This window comes from Salmo salar, chromosome ssa15, assembly GCF_905237065.1.
Source record: "Salmo salar chromosome ssa15, Ssal_v3.1, whole genome shotgun sequence".
Taxonomy (NCBI): Eukaryota; Metazoa; Chordata; class Actinopteri; order Salmoniformes; family Salmonidae; genus Salmo; species Salmo salar.
Genome location: NC_059456.1, coordinates 5514215 through 5536840, shown reverse-complemented (window position 1 = coordinate 5536840; position 22626 = coordinate 5514215). Strand labels below are relative to the sequence as shown.

General features: G+C 46.3%; 1 protein-coding gene across 4 annotated transcripts; it reads right to left on the bottom strand.

Annotated features, from left to right (window-relative positions):
* Nucleotides 1-316: 316 nt before the first annotated feature.
* graa (Granzyme A) lies at nucleotides 317-21189 on the bottom strand. 4 transcript variants are annotated; one of them, XM_045695184.1, is made up of 6 exons: nucleotides 21113-21182; nucleotides 2622-2669; nucleotides 2382-2529; nucleotides 2066-2204; nucleotides 1703-1978; nucleotides 317-728 (listed from the first exon to the last, which is right to left on the bottom strand). In XM_045695184.1, exons 2-6 carry the CDS (start codon nucleotides 2644-2646, stop codon nucleotides 567-569), a joined length of 750 nt encoding a protein of 249 aa, XP_045551140.1. In that variant the 5' UTR covers nucleotides 2647-2669; nucleotides 21113-21182; the 3' UTR covers nucleotides 317-566.
* Between the last annotated feature and the right edge of the window lie 1437 nt (nucleotides 21190-22626).

Genomic DNA, 22626 nt, shown 5'->3' with positions numbered 1-22626 from the left:
GCATTATTGGTTAAGGGCTTGTAAGTAAGAATTTCACGTTAAAGTCTACAACTGTTGTATGAGGCGCATGTGACAACTATTTTTTATTTGATTTTGTTTACACCAGATGACAGACAGGGGGGCGCTGTTTTCAAGCCACCGCAAAGCCATTTTTGATACTCCACTGTAAAAATATACTTTGGGGGCTATAGAAATGCATGTATTGAAGGTGCTACAAATAGGACATGTTTTTATTTTTGCGTTGTAATTTCTGAAAATGTCCATAATAGTTATTCACTGTGTTACTTTCATGTTTAAAAAGACGACACTTCCAGTCTTTCACTATCGCATGTGATTTATTTACAACTAGTACAAGACTTGACATGTCAGGTTGAACATATAACAACTAAAAGGAGAGTAAAACACCTGAAATGTCTGTTTGTTTTCACATTTTAATTTTAGAGAGCAAAGATTGTCAAGAGTTCAAACATACTTCACAGCTTCCAGCACATGAGCTATAATTCAAATTCAGTAAACATTAAATAATTTCACAATTATTGAGAAAAGCCTGAGAAAGCAGGTGTCAATCAGTCAATCAATGACTTCCGCATGGTTTTGTTGATCCAGTCAAGGTTCATTCTTGATATGAGTGTGTACACTCCAGGTTTGGTCTTGATGCCACATTTTATACCGAAGGACACGACTCCCCTTAGCTCACCTCCACACACCAACGGGCCACCAGAGTCTCCCTGAAACACACAGCACATATATTACTTTAACACACACCAACGGGCCACCAGAGTCTCCCTGAAACACACAGCACATATATTACTTTAACACACACCAACGGGCCACCAGAGTCTCCCTGAAACACACAGCACATATATTACTTTAACACACACCAACGGGCCACCAGAGTCTCCCTGAAACACACAGCACATATATTACTTTAACACACACCAACGGGCCACCAGAGTCTCCCTGAAACACACAGCACATATATTACTTTAACACACACCAACGGGCCACCAGAGTCTCCCTGAAACACACAGCACATATATTACTTTAACACACACCAACGGGCCACCAGAGTCTCCCTGAAACACACAGCACATATATTACTTTAACACACACCAACGGGCCACCAGAGTCTCCCTGAAACACACAGCACATATATTACTTTAACACACACCAACGGGCCACCAGAGTCTCCCTGAAACACACAGCACATATATTACTTTAACACACACCAACGGGCCACCAGAGTCTCCCTGAAACACACAGCACATATATTACTTTAACACACACCAACGGGCCACCAGAGTCTCCCTGAAACACACAGCACATCAATTCATACGTGATTACTTTGTCATTTACAAACAATATATACAGTTTAACGCATTAATCAATGCTTGATCATTGGCTCCCTGCAAAATATATTACAACTTTTATCAGCGGGTACACTGACACACACACACACACACACACTCAGACACACACTCAGACACACACACAGACACACACACAGGAGGCTGGTAGGAGGAGTTTTAGGAGGATGGGCTCATTGTAATGGCTGATAAGGCATCGATGGAACAGAGTCCAACATGTGGTTTCCATCTGTTTGATGTGTTGGACACCGTTCCAATAATTCCATTCCAGCTGTTACAATGAGTCCGTCCTCCTACAGCTCCTCCCACCAGCCTCCTCTGAGACGAACACACACCTGACATGAGTCCACCCTGGTGTTGTCCACAGAGCCGGCACACAGCATGCTGTAGGTGATGATTGGGGACATGTTGTAGTATTCTGCAGAGTTACACTTCCTCCTGTCGATCACGGTGACAATGGTAGATTTCAGGACGTCAGACATGGTTTTAGCATTGTTCTTGGTGGCTCCCCATCCAGACACTGAGCAGTTGGTCCCTGCTTGGACGTCTGCCACAGGGACAGGTAACGCTAGAGGTTTCACCGCCTTAGTCGGCTTTACTTTCTTATCCAACTGGAAAGAAGAAGAAGAAGTTTGTGGCAATTCTCCTTCAACTGTCTCTAGAATTAAAGAATGGCTGACACCACGGTAGTGACTGACCTTCAGCAGCATGATGTCGTTGACTTTGAATTCGGGGTCATAACAGGGATGAGGGATGCGACCTTTAACCTTACGGACCTGTCTAGTCTCCTTCTCCTCCTGTTTGATGGAGTGGACCCCTAGAAACACCTTGTTGATGCTTCAGACAGAAACACAACCTTCTGTTAGATCAGCTGAAGGACGCAGCCCAACAACTACAATGACACAATCTCAGAAGCACAACGCCAAAAAATCTAACATTTGAGACGGATTTGCTAAGCAAACCATTACAGTGACAGCATCTGTACATGGACAACAACACTGATATTGGACCTACTCAGTACAGTGGGCTGCAGTCAGGACCCATTGCTGGTGGATCAGGATTCCTCCACACATTTTGTTTCCTTTGTTGTCCTCCAGTAGAGCCATGTAGGGTAAGGAGTGAGGCGTCACCTCCTTTCCACCAATGATCTCTGCACAGTCACCTAGGAGCAGGGACAAAACACCAACTGTAATTCATTAGAGAAATAATAATATATATTTGTTGGATAACATAAACACACACACACACCCCTACCTGAGTGCAGATATAGAAGGATCATGGTAGAGGTCCAGAAACTGGCTGCTGTAGAGAGGATCATGGTTATTTAACTCTGATGTAACCTCTGTAGTTCAGAGTCTATTGTGCTGTGATGCTCTCTGATCTCTCTCTTTATACTTATTATAGAGGATGTGGTCTGATGTTCACCTCAAAGTGGAAACACACAAGCATATACACACACACACACACACACACACACACACACACCTTTACTTAAATGTCACCATTCATCACCTTAAATCACAATTTCTTTAAAACAAGATGACTGAATGTGTAAAACAAGATGACAATGACAAAACAAATGATAAAAGGAGAAACAAGAGTATATAATTTACTCCAGTATTATTAGAGCTTTACACAATGACCCTCGATCCACAAAAAGTAGTTTACTGTCTAGTTTAGTTGCTAGAATAGAAGTACATGGTTACACTGTTAGCCCACTCAGTCTGTTGAAGAAGAGAATCTTTTCACCAATAGTAGAGACAGAATGCCAACAACGAAGTCATTCCATTCGTATGAAAACCCAATGACTCAGTTACACAAGAAAGTTACATCATTTACAGAGGTTTCACCTTTCACTCGTTATTTTCCCTTTGAGTCACAAATGGCACCCTATTCACTACATAGTGCACTACTTCCCTGTGGACCCTGGTCAAAAGTAGTGCACTACTTACTATAAGGTCAGCATACCTATTTTTCAATGGAGATATTTAATATTTCTTAATACTCATCAATACTTTTTAAAAACTGCATTTATATTTATACAGGTTTGTCTTGAGATAAAAATGAACTGTGTATCAATACTAATAACACATTCTGTCAGCAGCTTGTATTCATGTTCTGCATTTAACTTTATACTATCAAGAAAAGCTGGTAGAGTTGGCAGATAGAGCTGCTATTCTTTATCTAGGACCAGTTCTAGTCAGGATGCCAGAGCAACACTGCATTATTCAGTGAGGAGCTCCACTGATCTAGGACCAGTTCTAGTCAGGATGCCAAAGCAACACTGCATTATTCAGTAAGGAGCTCCACTGATCTAGGACCAGTTCTAGTCAGGTCTACAATGCATTCCTCAGTAGGGAGTAATATCACTATATACACCACTATATACAACACTGCATTAGTCAGTCATTTTTATTTATATTTCCCCCTTTATTTAACCAGGTAGGCCAGTCGAGAACAAGTTCTCATTTACAACTGGCCAAGATAAAGCAAAGCAGTGCGACAAAAACAACAACACAGAGTTACACATGGAATAAACGTACAGTCAATAACACAATATAAACATCTATGTACAGTGTGTGCAAATGTAGAAGAGTAGGGAGGTAAGGCAATAAATAGCCCTTGGAGGCGAAATAATTACAATTTAGCATTAACACTGGAGTGATAGATGTGCAAGTAAAGATACTGGGGTGCAAAAGAGCAAGAGGATAAATAACAATATGGGGATGAGGTAATTGGGTGTGCTATTTACAGATTGGCTGTGTACAGGTACAGTGATCGGTAAGCTGCTCTGACAGCTGATGCTTAAAGTTAGAGAGGGAGATATAAGACTCTAGTTTCAGTGATTTGTGCAATTCGTTCCAGTCATTGGTAGCAGAGAACTGGAAGGAAAGGCGGCCAAAGGCAGTGTTGGCTTTGGGGGTGACCAGTGAAATATACCTGCTGGAGCGCATGCTACGGGTGGGTTTTGCTATCCTCAGTGCAGTGGGCAGCTGGGAGGAGGTGCTCTTATTCTCCATGGACTTTACAGTGTCCCAAAACGTTTTGGAATTAGTGCTACAAGATGAACATTTCTGTTTGAAAAAGCTAGCCTTAGCTTTCCTAACTGACTGAATACATTGGTTCCTGACTTCCCTGAAAAGTTGCCTATCGTGGGGCTATTCGACGCTAATGTAGAACATCACAGGATGTTTTTGTGCTGGTCAAGGGCAGTCAAGTCTGGGGTGAACCAAAATAGGTATTGTAGCCCAAGAAATTGGCAGATGGACCTCTTCAGCAGTTTTTTTGCTTCGGGACAGAGACGTTAGCCAGGAGCAGCCACTCGGATAGCATCTAGCTAGCTGCGATGATCCGCTGTCAAGGTTCAGAGCTTGCGATAGGAATCCGGAGATGTGGTAGAGAAAAAGCAGTCCTATATGCTCTGGGTTGATATCGCGCTGTGCAGACTGGCAGGAATTGACCGGGCTGAGACTGGCCGAGTTAACGGTTATGACCTCTAGCAGTGGCTAACTGACTACTAGCTAGTAGCTAGTTAGCTAGCTAGCTTCTCAAATCCAATCTAGTTTATTTGTCACGTGCGCCGAATACAACAGGTATAGACCTTACAGTGAAATGCTTACTTACAGGCTCTAACCAATTGTGTGAAAAAAAGGTATGTGTCTGTGTCTGTGTCTGTGTGTGTGTGTGTGTGGGTAAGTAAAGAAATAAAAACAACAGTAAAAATACATTTGAAAATAACAGTAGCAAGGCTATATACAGACACCGGTTAGTCAGGCTTATTGAGGTAGTATGTACATGTAGGTATGGTTAAAGTGACTATGCATATATGATGAACAGAGAGTAGCAGTAGCGTAAAAAGAGGAGTTGGCGGGTGGTGGGACACAATGCAGATAGCCCGGTTAGCCAATGTGCGGGAACACTGGTTGGTCGGGCCATTGAGGTAGTATGTACATGAACATATAGCTAAAGTGACCCTGCATATAAGATAAACAGAGAGTAGCAGCAGCGTAAAAGAGGGGTTGGGGGGGGGCACACAATGCAAATAGTCCGGGTAACCATTTGGTTACCTGTTTAGGAGTCTTATGGCTTGGGGGTAAAAACTGTTGAGAAGCCTATTTGTCCTAGACTTGGGACTCCGGTACCGCTTGCCATGCGGTAGTAGAGAGAACAGTCTATGACTGGGGTGGCTGGGGTTTTTGACAATTTTTAGGGCCTTCCTCTGGCACCGCCTGTTGTAGAGGTCCTGGATGGCAGGCAGCTTTGCCCCAGTGATGTACTGGGCCGTACGCACTACCCTCTGAAGTGCCTTGCAGTCGGAGGCCAAGCAATTGCCGTACCGGGCAGTGATGCAACCGGTCAGGATGCTCTCGATGTTGCAGCTGTAGAACCTTTTGAGGATCTCAGGACCCATGCCAAATCTTTTTAGTTTCCTGAGGGGGAATAGGCTTTGTCGTGCCCTCTTCACAACTGTCTTGATGTGTTTGGACCATTCTAATTTGTTGTTGATGTGGACACCAAGGAATTTGAAGCTCTCAACCTGCTCCACTACAGCCCTGTCGATGAGAATGGGGATGTGCTCCGTGCACCTTTTCCTGTAGTCCACAATCATCTCCTTAGTCTTGGTTACATTGAGGGATAGGTTGTTATTCTGGCACCACCCGGCCAGGTCTCTGACCTCCTCCCTGTAGGCTGTCTCGTCATTGTCGGTGATCAGACCTACCACTGTTGTGTCGTCTGCAAACTTAATGATGGTGTTGGACTCGTGCCTGGCCATGCAGTCGTGGGTGAACAGGGAGTACAGGAGGGGACTGAGCACGCACCCCTGGGGAGCTCCAGTGTTGAGGACCAGCGTGGCAGATGTGTTGCTACCTACCCTCACCACCTGGGGGCGGCCCGTCAGGAAGTCCAGGATCCAGTTGCAGAGGGAGGTGTTTAGTCCCAGGTTCCTTAGCTTAGTGATGAGCTTTGAGGGTACTATGGTGTTGAACGCTGAGCTGTAGTCTATGAATAGCATTCTCACATAGGTGTTCCTTTTGTCCAGGTGGGAAAGGGCAGTGTGGAGTGCAATAGAGATTGCATCATCTGTGGATCTGTTGGGGCAGTATGCAAATTGGAGTGGGTCTAGGGTTTCTGGGATAATGGTGTTGATGTGAGCCATTACCAGCCTTTCAAAGCACTTCATGGCTACGGACGTGAGTGCTACGGGTCTGTAGTCATTTAGGCATGTTGCCTTTGTGTTCTTGGGCACAGGGACTATGGTGGTCTGCTTGAAACATGTTGGTATTACAGACTCAATCAGGGACATGTTGAAAATGTCAGTGAAGACACCTGCCAGTTGGTCAGCACATGCCCGGAGCACACGTCCTGGTAATCCATCTGGCTCCGCAGCCTTATGTATGTTGACCTGTTTAAAGGTCTTACTCACATCATCTACGGAGAGCGTGATCACACAGTCGTCCGGAACAGCTGATGCTCTCATGCATGCCTCAGTGTTGCTTGCCTCGAAGCGAGCAAAGAAGTGATTTAGCTCATCTGGTAGGCTTGTGTCACTGGGCAGCTCGCGTCACTGGGCAGCTCGCGGCTGTGCTTCCCTTTGTAGTCTGTAATAGTTTGCAAGCCCTGCCACATCCGACGAGCGTCGGAGCCGGTGTAGTATGATTCAATCTTAGCCCTGTATTGATGCTTTGCCTGTTTGATGGTTCGTCGCAGGGCATAGCAGGATTTCTTGTAAGCTTCCGGGTTAGAGTCCTGCACCTTGAAAGCGGCAGCTCTACCCTTTAACTCAGTGCCAATGTTGCCTGTAATCCATGGCTTCTGGTTGGGGTAAGTACGTACAGTCACTGTGGGGACGACAGTGACTGATGTGGTGTATTCCTCAATGTTCCAGTCTCTGATAGCAAAACAGTCCTGTAGTTTAGCATCTGCTTCATCTGACCACTTTATTATAGACCGAGTCACTGGTGCTTCCTGTTCTAATTTTTGCTTGTAAGCAGGAATCAGGAGGATAGAGTTGTGGTCGGATTTACCAAATGGAGGGCGAGGGAGAGCTTTGTACGCGTCTCTGTGTGTGGAGTACAGGTGATCTAGAATTGTTTTCCCTCTGGTTGCACATTTAACATGTTGATAGAAATCTGGTAGAACTGATTTAAGTTTCCCTGCATTAAAGTCTCCGGCCACTAGGAGCGCCACCTCTGGGTGAGTGGTTTCCTGTTTGCTTATTTCCTTATACAGCTGACTGAGTGCGGTCTTAGTGCCCGTATCTGTTTGTGGTGGTAAATAAACAGCCACGAAAAGTATAGCTGAGAACTCTCTAGGCAAGTAGTGTGGCCTGCAATTTATCACAATATACTCTACTTCAGGCGAGCAAAATCTATAGAGACTTCCTTAGATTTCGTGCACCAGCTGTTGTTTACAAATATGCACAGACCGCCCCCCCTCGTCTTACCGGAGTGTGCTGTTCTATCCTGCCGGTGCAGCGTATATCCCACTTGCTGAATATCCATGTCGTCATTCAGCCACAATTCCGTGAAACATAGGATATTACAGTTTTTGATGTCCCGTTGGTAGGATATTCGTGATCGTACCTCGTCTAGTTTATTGTCCAATGATTGCACGTTGGCGCCTTCTGCGCCTTCTGCGGGTCCGGACGAGGCATCCGGCTCTTCGTCCTCTTCGTCCTGCTTGTTGTTGAAAAAAATCTTTGTCTAATCCGAGGTGAGTGATCGCTGTCCTGATATCCAGAAGCTATTTTGTGCCGTAAGATACGATTGCAGAAACATTACAAAATAATTTACAAATATCGCAAAAAAAAAAAAAAAACATAATAGCACAATTGGTTAGGAGACCGTAAAACGGCAGCCATTTCCTCCGGCGCCATCTTAGACCACATCACCCTTCTGTTGGGGGTTCCGGTTCTAAAGTGTAAAAAACAATTGCAGATCCATACCACATCGGGTGAGGCGGATTGAAAGAGAGTATGTTCAGTCCGTAGATGGGAATTGAGATTTTAAAAAAAAATATATGAAATATATACAAAGAAAAATATATATACATGGGACGGGACTAGACAACAGACGTCTGACTGCTACGCCATCTTGGATCAAGGTGAGGTGTTCTAGGAGGGTCAGGAAGGTGAGGTGGTCTAGGAAGGTGAGGTGGTCTAGGAGGGTGAGGGTTCTAGGAGGGTGAGGAAGGTGAGGTGTTCTAGGAGGGTGAGGTGGTCTAGGAGGGTGAGGAAGGTGAGGTGGTCTAGGAGGGTGAGGTGGTCTAGGAGGGTGAGGAAGGTGAGGTGGTCTAGGAGGGTGAGGTGGTCTAGGAGGGCGAGGTGGTCTAGGAGGGTGAGGAAGGTGAGGTGGTCTAGGAAGGTGAGGTGGTCTAGGAGGGTGAGGAAGGTGAGGTGGTTTAGCAAGGTGAGGTGTTCTAGGAGGGTGAGGTGGTCTAGGAAGGTGAGGTGGTCTAAGAGGGTGAGGAAGGTGACGTGGTCTAGGAGGGTGAGGTGTTCTAGGAGGGTGAGATGGTCTAGGAGGGTGAGGTGGTCTAGGAGGGTGAGGTGGTCTAGGAGGGTGAGGTGGTCTAGGAGGGTGAGGAGGGTGAGGTGGTCTAGGAAGGTGAGGTGGTCTAGGAAGGTGAGGAAGGTGTGGTGGTCTAGGAGGGTGAGGTGTTCTAGGAGGGTGAGGTGGTCTAGGAGGGTGAGGTGGTCTAGGAGGGTGAGGTGGTCTAGGAGGGTGAGGTGGTCTAGGAGGGTGAGGTGTTCTAGGAGGGTGAGGTGTTCTAGGAGGGTGAGGTGGTCTAGGAGGGTGAGGTGGTCTAGGAGGGTGAGGTAGGTGAGGTGTTCTAGGAGGGTGAGGTGTTCTAGGAGGGTGAGGTGTTCTAGGAGGGTGAGGTGGTCTAGGAGGGTGAGGAAGGTGAGGTGTTCTAGGAGGGTGAGGAAGGTGAGGTGTTCTAGGAGGGTGAGGAAGGTGAGAGGGTCTAGGAGGGTGAGGTGTTCTAGGAGGGTGAGGAAGGTGAGGTGTTCTAGGAGGGTGAGGTGTTCTAGGAGGGTGAGGTGTTCTAGGAGGGTGAGGAAGGTGAGTGGGTCTAGGAGGGTGAGGTGTTCTAGGAGGGTGAGGAGTTCTAGGAGGGTGAGGTGGTCTAGGAGGGTGAGGTGGTCTAGGAGGGTGAGGAAGGTGAGGTGGTCTAGGAGGGTGAGGTGTTCTAGGAGGGTGAGGAAGGTGAGGTGGTTTAGGAGGGTGAGGAAGGTGAGGTGGTCTAGGAGGGTGAGGTGTTCTAGGAGGGTGAGGAAGGTGAGGTGTTCTAGGAGGGTGAGGAAGGTGAGGTGGTCTAGGAGGGTGAGGTGGTCTAGGAGGGTGAGGTGGTCTAGGAGGGTGAGGTGGTCTAGGAGGGTGAGGTGTTCAAGGAGGGTGAGTTGGTCTAGGAGGGTGAGGAAGGTGAGGTGTTCTAGGAGGGTGAGGAAGGTGAGAGGGTCTAGGAGGGTGAGGTGTTCTAGGAGGGTGAGGAAGGTGAGTGGGTCTAGGAGGGTGAGGTGTTCTAGGAGGGTGAGGAAGGTGAGGTGGTCTAGGAGGGTGAGGTGGTCTAGGAGGGTGAGGTGGTCTAGGAGGGTGAGGTGGTCTAGGAGGGTGAGGAAGGTGAGGTGGTCTAGGAGGGTGAGGTGTTCTAGGAGGGTGAGGAAGGTGAGGTGGTTTAGGAGGGTGAGGAAGGTGAGGTGTTCTAGGAGGGTGAGGTGGTCTAGGAGGGTGAGGAAGGTGAGGTGGTCTAGGAGGGTGAGGTGTTCTAGGAGGGTTAGGAAGGTGAGGTGGTTTAGGAGGGTGAGGTGTCTAGGAGGGTGAGGTGTTCTAGGAGGGTGAGGTGTTCTAGGAGGGTGAGGAAGGTGAGGTGGTCTAGGAGGGTGAGGTGGTCTAGGAGGGTGAGGTGGTCTAGGAGGGTGAGGTGGTCTAGGAGGGTGAGGAAGGTGAGGTGTTCTAGGAGGGTGAGGTGGTCTAGGAGGGTGAGGAATGTGAGGTGTTCTAGGAGGGTGGGGAAGGTGAGGTGGTCTAGGAGGGTGAGGTGTTCTAGGAGGGTGAGGTGGTCTAGGAGGGTGAGGTGGTCTAGGAGGGTGAGGTGTTCAAGGAGGGTGAGTTGGTCTAGGAGGGTGAGGAAGGTGAGGTGTTCTAGGAGGGTGAGGAAGGTGAGAGGGTCTAGGAGGGTGAGGTGTTCTAGGAGGGTGAGGAAGGTGAGTGGGTCTAGGAGGGTGAGGTGTTCTAGGAGGGTGAGGAAGGTGAGGTGGTCTAGGAGGGTGAGGTGGTCTAGGAGGGTGAGCTGGTCTAGGAGGGTGAGGTGGTCTAGGAGGGTGAGGAAGGTGAGGTGGTCTAGGAGGGTGAGGTGTTCTAGGAGGGTGAGGAAGGTGAGGTGGTTTAGGAGGGTGAGGAAGGTGAGGTGTTCTAGGAGGGTGAGGTGGTCTAGGAGGGTGAGGAAGGTAAGGTGGTCTAGGAGGGTGAGGTGTTCTAGGAGGGTTAGGAAGGTGAGGTGGTTTAGGAGGGTGAGGTGTCTAGGAGGGTGAGGTGTTCTAGGAGGGTGAGGTGTTCTAGGAGGGTGAGGAAGGTGAGGTGGTCTAGGAGGGTGAGGTGGTCTAGGAGGGTGAGGTGGTCTAGGAGGGTGAGGTGGTCTAGGAGGGTGAGGAAGGTGAGGTGTTCTAGGAGGGTGAGGTGGTCTAGGAGGGTGAGGAATGTGAGGTGTTCTAGGAGGGTGGGGAAGGTGAGGTGGTCTAGGAGGGTGAGGTGTTCTAGGAGGGTGAGGAAGGTGAGGTGGTCTAGGAAGGTGAGGTGGTCTAGGAATTGCTCGTGAATCACACTCCAACCATAAACTGCTGTTAATTTCCAGCCCTTTTTACCCCACTCTTCTTTACCATCCTCCAGTCATTCTCACTAACTGTACTCGAGACAACAGATTCACACAATGCTTCCACCATTGCTCAATGTTCCATACTGCACTCACCTCCTTCTCAAAACCCGTTGGATGACAAAATTCCAATGGGTTTAGAGAAGGGAGAGAGGAAGTGAGGAGTGTGCAATTGAGATTTTCCACATGTGTTTAATCTATTCCTGGATCTATCACACCTGATTCAATTTATCAACTAATCATCAAGCCCTTGACTGTGTGAATCAGGTGAGCTGGTTCAGGGCTACAACAAAATTACTGATCTAGATCAAGGCTATTGAGTACCACAGTATGGAGTCATAAAACCCGGAAATGGTTCCAATCGTTTTTACACCAATCATTTTTTTCCATCAGGGATTTTAGAACTATAAGGTCTGTGTTTCGTGTAGGTGTGAATAAAAAGTGAAAATATAGAGTTTCCATCAACCTCGTGCGCAATGTAGATATCAAAGAGCACCGCAGTTCGCGGGTAGAGTAGTGGGTGAAACCATTCACTTCAAGAAAAGGTGTGATATAAATAAAAGTTTCGTTATGTGTTTGTTGAATTCATAAAAATATTTGCTGCCATTGTAGTAAGGTTGGCAATACGAGAGGTCTTCGGACTTACCATTTTCTTTGAAAGAACAACTAGTGGGTTTCGAGTGCTTCTCCCTTATTTGGAAAGTTGGTCTGCCTGCTGTTCAGTCTGAGAGAGATATTCTGAGAGCCTGTGGCTGTGACCGTCCTGTCAATGCCTGTCATCACTGTTTTATATCTTTTACTGCAGATAAAAAACAAGTCAACCTGAAATGTGGGTGTCTGTGTGGCTTTCTTCTGGGGGGCTATGTGAAGTTGGTTACATAGGCTTACCCTTGCAAATCTCTCTCGGACAAGGTCACTTTTTATCAATAATTATCATTGCGAATGTGAGAGTAAATTGAGGCGAATATATTGATAAAATGCACCTTGTCCAAGAGGGAATTACTACCAAAATGTAACGCCAAAGTAACAATTGATTGAATTTTTGGGGTAAAAATCCAAATGTGGAAAATGAACAGGGGGAAAAAAACCATTGGAACGATTTCCGTGTTTTTTAAAAGTAATACGATGCGTCCATTATTCAACTGCAGATGAAAGTCTTCAGGTTTTACTCTGTCCTTTTCATTAGGGAGCTGGGACACAAGGTGAGTGGGTCATTGACATAATTGGACCCCTGGAGGACAGTAGATGAATGATCTCGATAGGGGTTACACAAATATAAATCAGGGAGGGAATAAGCAAGACGTCTGGGAATACTCCACCCGGGATTCCTGTAAAAACAGGGAGTTTGGGGTTAAGTTACGGGAATTGTGTCACCCTGTCTCTAGATAACATACTATATCTCATAATAGATATCAGGGTTACATATCTCATAATGACGTGATGACGACTGCACCATGTAAATATCAACTAGATTAGGTAGCCTAGTGGTTAGAGCATTGGACTAGGAGGTAGCCTAGTGGTTAGAGCGTTGGACTAGCAGGTAGCCTAGTGGTTAGAGCGTTGGACTAGCAGGTAGTCTAGTGGCTAGAGCGTTGGACTAGCAGGTAGCCTAGTGGCTAGAGCGTTGGACTAGCAGGTAGCCTAGTGGCTAGAGCGTTGGACTAGCAGGTAGTCTAGTGGTTAGAGCGTTGGACTAGTAACCAGCAGGTAGCCTAGTGGTTAGAGCGTTGGACTAGCAGGTAGCCTAGTGGTTAGAGCGTTGGACTAGCAGGTAGCCTAGTGGTTAGAGCGTTGGACTAGCAGGTAGTCTAGTGGTTAGAGCGTTGGACTAGCAGGTAGTCTAGTGGTTAGAGTGTTGGACTAGCAGGTAGCCTAGTGGTTAGTGTTGGACTAGCAGGTAGTCTAGTGGTTAGAGCGTTGGACTAGCAGGTAGTCTAGTGGTTAGAGTGTTGGACTAGTAACCAGCAGGTAGCCTAGTGGTTAGAGTGTTGGACTAGCAGGTAGCCTAGTGGTTAGAGCGTTGGACTAGCAGGTAGCCTAGTGGTTAGAGCGTTGGACTAGCAGATAGCCTAGTGGTTAGAGCGTTGGACTAGCAGGTAGCCTAGTGGTTAGAGCGTTGGACTAGCAGGTAGTCTAGTGGTTAGAGCGTTGGACTAGCAGGTAGCCTAGTGGTTAGAGCGTTGGACTAGCAGGTAGTCTAGTGGTTAGAGCGTTGGACTAGCAGGTAGTCTAGTGGTTAGAGCGCTGGACTAGTAACCAGCAGGTAGCCTAGTGGTTAGAGCGTTGGACTAGCAGGTAGTCTAGTGGTTAGAACGTTGGACTAGCAGGTAGTCTAGTGGTTAGAGCGTTGGACTAGTAACCAGCAGGTAGCCTAGTGGTTAGAGCGTTGGACAAGTAACCAGCAGGTAGCCTAGTGGTTAGAGCGTTGGACTAGTAACCAGCAGGTAGCCTAGTGGTTAAAGCGTTGGACTAGCAGGTAGCCTAGTGGTTAGAGTGTTGGACAAGCAGGTAGTCTAGTGGTTAGAGCGTTGGACTAGCAGGTAGTCTAGTGGTTAGAGCGTTGGACTAGCAGGTAGTCTAGTGGTTAGAGCGTTGGACTAGCAGGTAGCCTAGTGGTTAGAGCGTTGGACTAGCAGGTAGTCTAGTGGTTAGAGCGTTGGACTAGTAACCAGCAGGTAGCCTAGTGGTTAGAGCGTTGGACTAGCAGGTAGTCTAGTGGTTAGAGCGTTGGACTAGCAGGTAGCCTAGTGGTTAGAGCGTTGGACTAGCAGGTAGCCTAGTGGTTAGAGCGTTGGACTAGCAGGTAGCCTAGTGGTTAGAGTGTTGGACTAGCAGGTAGCCTAGTGGTTAGAGCGTTGGACTAGCAGGTAGCCTAGTGGTTAGAGCGTTGGACTAGCAGGTAGCCTAGTGGTTAGAGCGTTGGACTAGCAAGTAGCCTAGTGGTTAGAGCGTTGGACTAGCAGGTAGCCTAGTGGTTAGAGCGTTGGACTAGTAACCAGCAGGTAACCTAGTGGTTAGAGTGTTGGACTAGCCTGTAGTCTAGTGGTTAGAGCGCTGGACTAGTAACCAGCAGGTAGCCTAGTGGTTAGAGCGTTGGACTAGTAACCAGCAGGTAGCCTAGTGGTTAGAGCGTTGGACTAGCAGGTAGCCTAGTGGTTAGAGCGTTGGACTAGCAGGTAGTCTAGTGGTTAGAGCGTTGGACTAGTAACCAGCAGGTAGCCTAGTGGTTAGAGCGTTGGACTAGTAACCAGCAGGTAGCCTAGTGGTTAGAGCGTTGGACTAGTAGGTAGCCTAGTGGTTAGAGTGTTGGACTAGCAGGTAGCCTAGTGGTTAGAGCGTTGGACTAGCAGGTAGCCTAGTGGTTAGAGCGTTGGACTAGTAACCAGCAGGTAGCCTAGTGGTTAGAGCGTTGGACTAGCAGGTAGACTAGTGGTTAGAGCGTTGGACTAGCAGGTAGTCTAGTGGTTAGAGCGTTGGACTAGCAGGTAGTCTAGTGGTTAGAGCGTTGGACTAGTAACTAGCAGGTAGTCTAGTGGTTACAGCGTTGGACTAGGAGGTAGTCTAGTGGTTAGAGTGTTGGACTAGCAGGTAGCCTAGTGGTTAGAGTGTTGGACTAGCAGGTAGCCTAGTGGTTAGAGTGTTGGACTAGTAACCAGCAGGTAGCCTAGTGGTTAGAGCGTTGGACTAGCAGGTAGCCTAGTGGTTAGAGCGTTGGACTAGTAGGTAGCCTAGTGGTTAGAGCGTTGGACTAGCAGGTAGCCTAGTGGTTAGAGCGTTGGACTAGCTGGTAGCCTAGTGGTTAGAGCGTTGGACTAGCAGGTAGCCTAGTGGTTAGAGTGTTGGACAAGTAACCAGCAGGTAGCCTAGTGGTTAGAGCGTTGGACTAGTAACCAGCAGGTAGCCTAGTGGTTAGAGCATTGGACTAGAAACCTGCAGGTAGCCTAGTGGTTAGAGCGTTGGACTAGTAACCAGCAGGTAGTCTAGTGGTTAGAGCGTTGGACTAGCAGGTAGCCTAGTGGTTAGAGCGTTGGACTAGCAAGTAGCCTAGTGGTTAGAGCGTTGGACTAGCAGGTAGCCTAGTGGTTAGAGCATTGGACTAGTAACCAGCAGGTAACCTAGTGGTTAGAGTGTTGGACTAGCAGGTAGTCTAGTGGTTAGAGCGCTGGACTAGTAACCAGCAGGTAGCCTAGTGGTTAGAGCGTTGGACTAGTAACCAGCAGGTAGCCTAGTGGTTAGAGCGTTGGACTAGTAACCAGCAGGTAGCCTAGTGGTTAGAGCGTTGGACTAGTAACCAGCAGGTAGCCTAGTGGTTAGAGCGTTGGACTAGTAACCAGCAGGTAGCCTAGTGGTTAGAGCGTTGGACTAGTAACCAGCAGGTAGCCTAGTGGTTAGAGCGTTGGACTAGTAACCAGCAGGTAGCCTAGTGGTTAGAGCGTTGGACAAGTAACCAGCAGGTAGCCTAGTGGTTAGAGCGTTGGACTAGTAACCAGCAGGTAGCCTAGTGGTTAGAGCGTTGGACTAGCAGGTAGCCTAGTGGTTAGAGCGTTGGACTAGCAGGTAGTCTAGTGGTTAGAACGTTGGACTAGCAGGTAGCCTAGTGGTTAGAGCGTTGGACTAGCAGGTAGCCTAGTGGTTAGAGCGTTGGACTAGCAGGTAGTCTAGTGGTTAGAGCGTTGGACTAGTAACCAGCAGGTAGCCTAGTGGTTAGAGCGTTGGACTAGTAACCAGCAGGTAGCCTAGTGGTTAGAGCGTTGGACTAGTAGGTAGCCTAGTGGTTAGAGTGTTGGACTAGCAGGTAGCCTAGTGGTTAGAGTGTTGGACTAGTAACCAGCAGGTAGCCTAGTGGTTAGAGCGTTGGACTAGCAGGTAGACTAGTGGTTAGAGCGTTGGACTAGCAGGTAGTCTAGTGGTTAGAGCGTTGGACTTGTAACTAGCAGGTAGTCTAGTGGTTACAGCGTTGGACTAGGAGGTAGTCTAGTGGTTAGAGTGTTGGACTAGCAGGTAGCCTAGTGGTTAGAGTGTTGGACTAGCAGGTAGCCTAGTGGTTAGAGTGTTGGACTAGTAACCAGCAGGTAGCCTAGTGGTTAGAGCGTTGGACTAGCAGGTAGCCTAGTGGTTAGAGCGTTGGACTAGCAGGTAGCCTAGTGGTTAGAGCGTTGGACTAGCAGGTAGCCTAGTGGTTAGAGCGTTGGACTAGCTGGTAGCCTAGTGGTTAGAGCGTTGGACTAGCTGGTAGCCTAGTGGTTAGAGTGTTGGACAAGTAACCAGCAGGTAGCCTAGTGGTTAGAGCGTTGGACTAGCAGGTAGTCTAGTGGTTAGAGCGTTGGACTAGCAGGTAGCCTAGTGGTTAGAGTGTTGGACAAGTAACCAGCAGGTAGCCTAGTGGTTAGAGCGTTGGACTAGCAGGTAGTCTAGTGGTTAGAGTGTTGGACTAGTAACCAGCAGGTAGCCTAGTGGTTAGAGTGTTGGACTAGTAACTGAAAGGTTGCTAGAACAAATCCCGAAGCTGACAAGGTAAAAATCTGTCGTTCTGCCCTGAACAATGCAGTTAACCCACTGTTCCTAGGCCGCCATTGAAAATAAGAATTTGTTCATAACTGACCTGCCTAGTTAAATAAATAAATAAAATATATATTTTTTTGTCTGCACTTCAGGTGAGTTATTTGGTTCTGCAGTTTGAGTTCGTTTGTGAAAAGTGCAATTGTGTTATTACCCAGGAAACCCAATTGCTGCAGGGGCGAGGGGTTAAAAAGGTTAATGTGTCAGTCTGATTGGTCCGTTGGGTAGGTGGGGTGTCTCTCATCTCCTCCTGACCCCCTGTGATGCGTTCAAAACAACTGGGAACTCGGAAGAATACGAGGTCAAATCATGACGTCAGTGATGTTCAGGTCGGAAAGTCGGTGCTCTAGAAAGAGGCCCAAATTCCAGAGTTGGATTTTTCCCATTCGAAGCTCATTTTCTTCCGAGTTCCCAATTGTTTTGAACGCACTGAAGTCGGAAATTTGAACGTGGCAGCACTCTCGGTCCGTTTCAATTCAATTCAAGGGGCTTTATTGGCATGGGAAACATATATGTTAACATTGCCAAAGCAAGTGAAGTAGGTAATAAACAAAAGTGAAATAAACAATAAAAGTTAACAGTAAACATTACACCGACAGAAGTTCCAAAAGAATAAAGACATTTCAAATGTCATTATGTACAGCAAATCAAATTTAATTTGTCACATACATGGTTAGCAGATGTTAATGTGAGTGTAGCAAAATTCTTGTGCTTCTGGTTCCGACAGTGCAGTAATATCTAACAAGTAATATAACAATTTCCCAACAACTACCTAATACACACAAATCTAAAGGGGTGAATGAGAATATGTACATATAAATATATGGATGAGCGATGGCATACAGTATATCCATATGATATTTTATTTAACTAGGCAAGTGAGTTAAGAACAAATTCTTATTTACAATGACAGCCTAGGAACAGTGGGTTAAACTGCCTTGTTCAGGGGCAGAACGACAGATTTTTACCTTGTCAGCTCGGGGATTCGATCTACCAACCTTTCGGTTATTAGTTCAATGCTCTAACCACTAGGCTACCTGCTGCCCAATATGAGTAATGTAAGATATGTAAACATTATTAAAGCGGCATTATTTAAAGTGGCATTATTTAAAGTGACTGTCTCAATGTAGGCAGCAGCCTCTCTGAGTTAGTAATTGCTATTTAACAGTCTGATGGCCTTGAGATAGAAGCTGTTTTTCAGTCTCTCGGACCCCGCTTTGATGCACCTGTACTGACCTCGCTTTCTGGATGATAGCGGGGTGAACAGGCAGTGGCTCGGGTGGTTGTTGTTCTTGACGATCTTTTTGGCCTTCCTGTGACATCGGGTGGTGTAGGTGTCCTGGAGGGCAGGTAGTTTGCCCCCGGTGATGTGTTGTGGAGACCTCACTACCCTGGAGAGCCTTCCGGTTATGGGCGGAGCAGCTGCCGTACCAGGCGGTGATACAGCCTGACAGGATGCTCTCGATTGTGCATCTGTAAAAGTTTGTCAGGGTTTTGGGTGACAAGCCAAATTTCTTCAGCTTCCTGATGTTGGAAGAGGTGCTGTTGCGCCTTCTTCACCACACTGTCTGTGTGGGTGGACCATTTCAGTTTGTCTGTGATGTGTACGCCCAGGAACTTAAAACTTTCCACCTTTTCCACTGCTGTCCCTTCGATATGGATAGGGGGGGTGCTCCCTCTGCTGTTTCCTGAAGTCGACAATCATCCACTTTGTTTTGTTGATGTTGAGTGAGAGGTTGTTTTCCTGACACCACACTCCGAGGGCCCTCACCTCCTCCCTGTAGGCCGTCTCGTCGTTGTTGGTAATCAAGCCCACTACTGTTGTGTCGTCTGCAAACTTGATGATTGAGTTGGAGGCATGCATGACCATGCAGTCGTGGGTGAACAGGGAGTACAGGACGAGGCTGAGCACGCACCCTTGTGGGGCCGCCGTGTTGAGGGTCAGCAAAGTGGAGATGTTGTTTCCTACCTTCACCACCTGGGGCCGGCCCGTCAGGAAGCCCAGGACCCAGTTGCACAGGGTGGGGTTGAGACCCAGGGCCTCCAGCTTGATGATGAGTATATATACAGTGTTGTAACAATGTGCAAATAGTGAAAGTACAAAAAATAAATCAACATAAATATGGGTTGTTTTTTTTACGTTTCTCTCACTTTCATTCTTTGTCTTTCTCACTGCAGAAGACGTGATGCTTGTAGGCAGGGCTTACAACAGGGCTGCATGCAGTATGTTTTTACGTTCTGAAACGTTCAATTGGACGGAAACGGGGCTGTACTGAATGACCAATTAAAAAAAAAAAAACTGGTTTGGTTGTGGGTTGGGGAACGCTGTCAGCATGACCACTGCCCTTTAAATACATCACTTGTTGCATTAAGTCACACGTCGCCACCCACCAAACAGGAGCAAACGGACTTCAGTCTGTTCTTTTATTTTTTCTGAACTTTTGGGGGAAACGTTCCGCAACATAGCAGACGTTCAAGGGAACTGAACGCACCTCTGGTGTTGTGATGGACGGGGCTTATAGCAGTTGATGTGGTACTAAAAGAATTAATATAACAATTGGAGTTTTACTTTTTTTTTTAATTGATTTTCAAATGAGGGAAAGTAAGCAATAATGTAAATTAAATTGTGGCGTTATATCACCCAATAATTCAGAGAACAATGTTATACTTTCACGACTTGACTGTTCACAACACGCTCATTTGATTATTGATTTTTATATGATATTAATTAATATTTAAGGAGAAAGACACTTTGTGTTTTCCAGTTACTCCATTTTTTTTTATATTAAATGGCATTTTTTTCTCACTGTATAGCAATGTTTTTCAGAATAGACAGTAGTTGACTAAATCAGCCAGCGGTTTGGATGGTTGTATTGATCCAGTCCTGGTATTTAGATATGACGACGACACACACATTAGTGGTGCGCAGGTCGGCTGTTTGGTCACCCGCCCGCAATTGCTAATAACCCATTCGAAACCGCCCGACTATATCTGATCATGTGAAAAATCTGAGGCCTGCACAAAACCCTAACCTGCAAATATAGAACATGCGCTATAGGCTACAGTCAAAGATGGCAGAACGGTGTGTTGACATGCGGTGCAGGATGTGTTTTATCTCACACGTTTTTTTTTACATTAATTATTCAAACTTTCTAATTTCAATAGGTCTTTGGTGTGACCTACTGGACTCAAACAAGGTTTCAGAATGTCCACTGAGTAGCCTTAAATGTAGCACAAACTTTCGTTTGTCCATTTTTCATTTCGGACGATTTTTACATGAATTTTTCAATATGTTAAATTTCAATAGCTCCTTGGTCATGTGACCTACTGACCTCAAACAAGGTTCAGAATGTCCACTCAGTGGGCCTACACATTGCACACTCTTTAGTTCATTTTCATCTCACACGATTTTACATGAATTTTTTTACTTTTGTAATTTCAATAGTTCCCTGGTCATGTGACCTACAACCCTCATACTACTTTCAGAATATCCACTGCCTGGCCTTATACATGTGTCACCTTGCATGTGTCCTAGTCATGCGAAAATGTTTGTCCATTTTCATCTCACGTTTTGACATCCATTTTTCAAGGTTCACCACAGCCGCTCTGTGATCAGACTGATGCCAGTAGTACACTTTCATCATTTAAAAAAAGTTTGTACTTTGTTTACGTTCCCTAACTAATTAAACTAGGAATACATTTCCACATGTTTATTAGCTTTGGAAAGCAAATGAATCCCCAAATCGTGAAAATAAGACCTGTGCAATGTTGCGCGCCATTTTTCCAACATAGTGACACTGATTTGGAGTCTGTGGTTTGAAAGCTATTGAGGTTTGAAAGCGCTAATATCCGTTGAATATCCAACTTGAAACTGTTTTTACCTCGGTCGTTTTGTGACTGTGGAATTTGTATAGCGCCTCACAATCACACATAACATAGACGGACGGCACTGCTATCATCCTCTTAACACTTCACCAATCTTTCCCAAATATTACTTTTCTGGCCCTCCCTTCTCTTTTTTAACTCTCCTTTCGCAGCTTTTGTCTTATTGAATTAAACTCCGACAATGTCACTTTTGCCTCCGTGGATTGACATTAACTTGGTCTGCCTGTTCCTATAAGCATGATTTGTTGATTGGCGTGTGGGCTATTTGGCGCATTTACGGTTAAACCCTTCGGTTAAGTTTAGGTTTATGTACTACTGCAAGAATAACCTCAAGGTAGCCTATAGATATAAACTGCACAATAAGTATACATGTATGGATATTTTAAAGATTGTTTTCGCTTTATTCAACCCGTCCTTCAGTCACTCACCTGCCTTTCTGCCACACAATACTGTAACGACCCGGTATTGTGTTCTGTGTTTGTGGGTGTGTTATGGTTCTCATGGCTACTAGCAGGGGTTAAATATGTCAGGACAGAGGGAAAGGTTGGGGGGGTATGATGGGTAATCCCGTGGGATTTGGAAATGCATAAATAGAGATTACTGTCTCATCTTCTCTCTCTTTTCTGTTCGGGGCCTTGATCTGTTCCTATGGGAGTAACCCTTAATTAGACTTGGTATAATTGTGTACGTTCGGCATTTAGCGGTGTGGGCTGTGGCCTGAACAATAGCCCAGTTTAGGAATAAACCTGTGTTCTGACCTGCACACCTAGAGTCTGTCTCTTTTTCCTTTATGACCCAGCCGGGTCATTACAATATTGACCCTAAACCCGTCTGCCCGGTGGATATAACCGCGGGGACTGCGGGTTATGAGTCAACAAGACTAGGACACATGCAAGGTGACACAAGTACATGCATCTTATTAGCTGATGTGTAGTGAACGTTCTGGTACAAACAATGGTAGCCCACATCTCCCAATTGGGTGCAACACATTGTCGGTGGTTGAGGTGAGTTTCCCCCTTACTATGTAAAACGCTTTGAGTACATCCGTAGGTAGAAAGGCGCTATTTATAAATCCAATCCATTATTTGTTGTTGTTGTTATTAGTGTGACGATCCTGGGATTATAAACGCGGAAGTCGACTCTGCAGTTTGAGCATGCTTTTGCGGTACAGTCGATAGCGCGCCAGACTTCGGGCTAGAAGGTCGAGGGTTCGAGACCTGCTCCCTGTCTGTTTCATTACAATACTAACAATTACTAATTAAAAACAACACTATTCTCAAATACATGTGGTGGGTCTCTCAATCTGTTTTCACAGCTAATTTTGAATGAGAAATATCATGGATTGTGTTTGGTGCAATTATTGTTTCTGAATTCTCCTGACCTGGAGCAGCATGATGTCGTGGCGGTGGTCCGCAGCATTGTAATAATAAGGAACGTGCTTCTCCACATCTCTGACCTGTCTGTAAGCCTTCTCAGTTTCGTTCACGGAGTGGATACCCAGATTGACCGTCTTTATTCTAAAGACATTATCCAAAATCCGATTCGTTAGACAATACATTCCTTAGAAAAATGTACATGGAGACGTGTTGGATACACTAGCAGCAGTGTAGGATCACAGATCGATGTTACACCACAAAATAAAGCATTGACATTCAGCACAATACAGTTTGACTTGATTCATTTCAGCTTGCATAATAAAAAATATATATTTTTATTAATACATATTTTCTCAGTAATGAAACAAAAACAATATTACAAAAGATGCATAAAAACATTTAGTATTGTGACAACCTACAAATGTGAGAACCAGCCCTTTTTTACTTTACAGTGGGCTGCAGTCAGGACCCATGACTGGTTGTTGAGGATTCCTCCACAGACTAGATCACCTTTACAGTTCTCCAATCGGGCCATGTTGGGTAAAGAGTGAGGCACCACCTCCACT

Coding starts and splice junctions, on each gene's coding strand:
- graa (XM_045695183.1), bottom strand. CDS start 2,685: ATGATCCTCTCTACAGCAGCCAGTTTCTGGACCTCTACCATGATCCTT. Junction 2,205..2,381: donor ACTGCAGCCCACTGTACTGA/GTAGGTCCAATA, acceptor TTCTGTCTGAAG/CATCAACAAGGTGTTTCTAG. Junction 729..1,702: donor CCAGGGTGGACTCATGTCAG/GTGTGTGTTCGT, acceptor TGTGTGTTTCAG/GGAGACTCTGGTGGCCCGTT.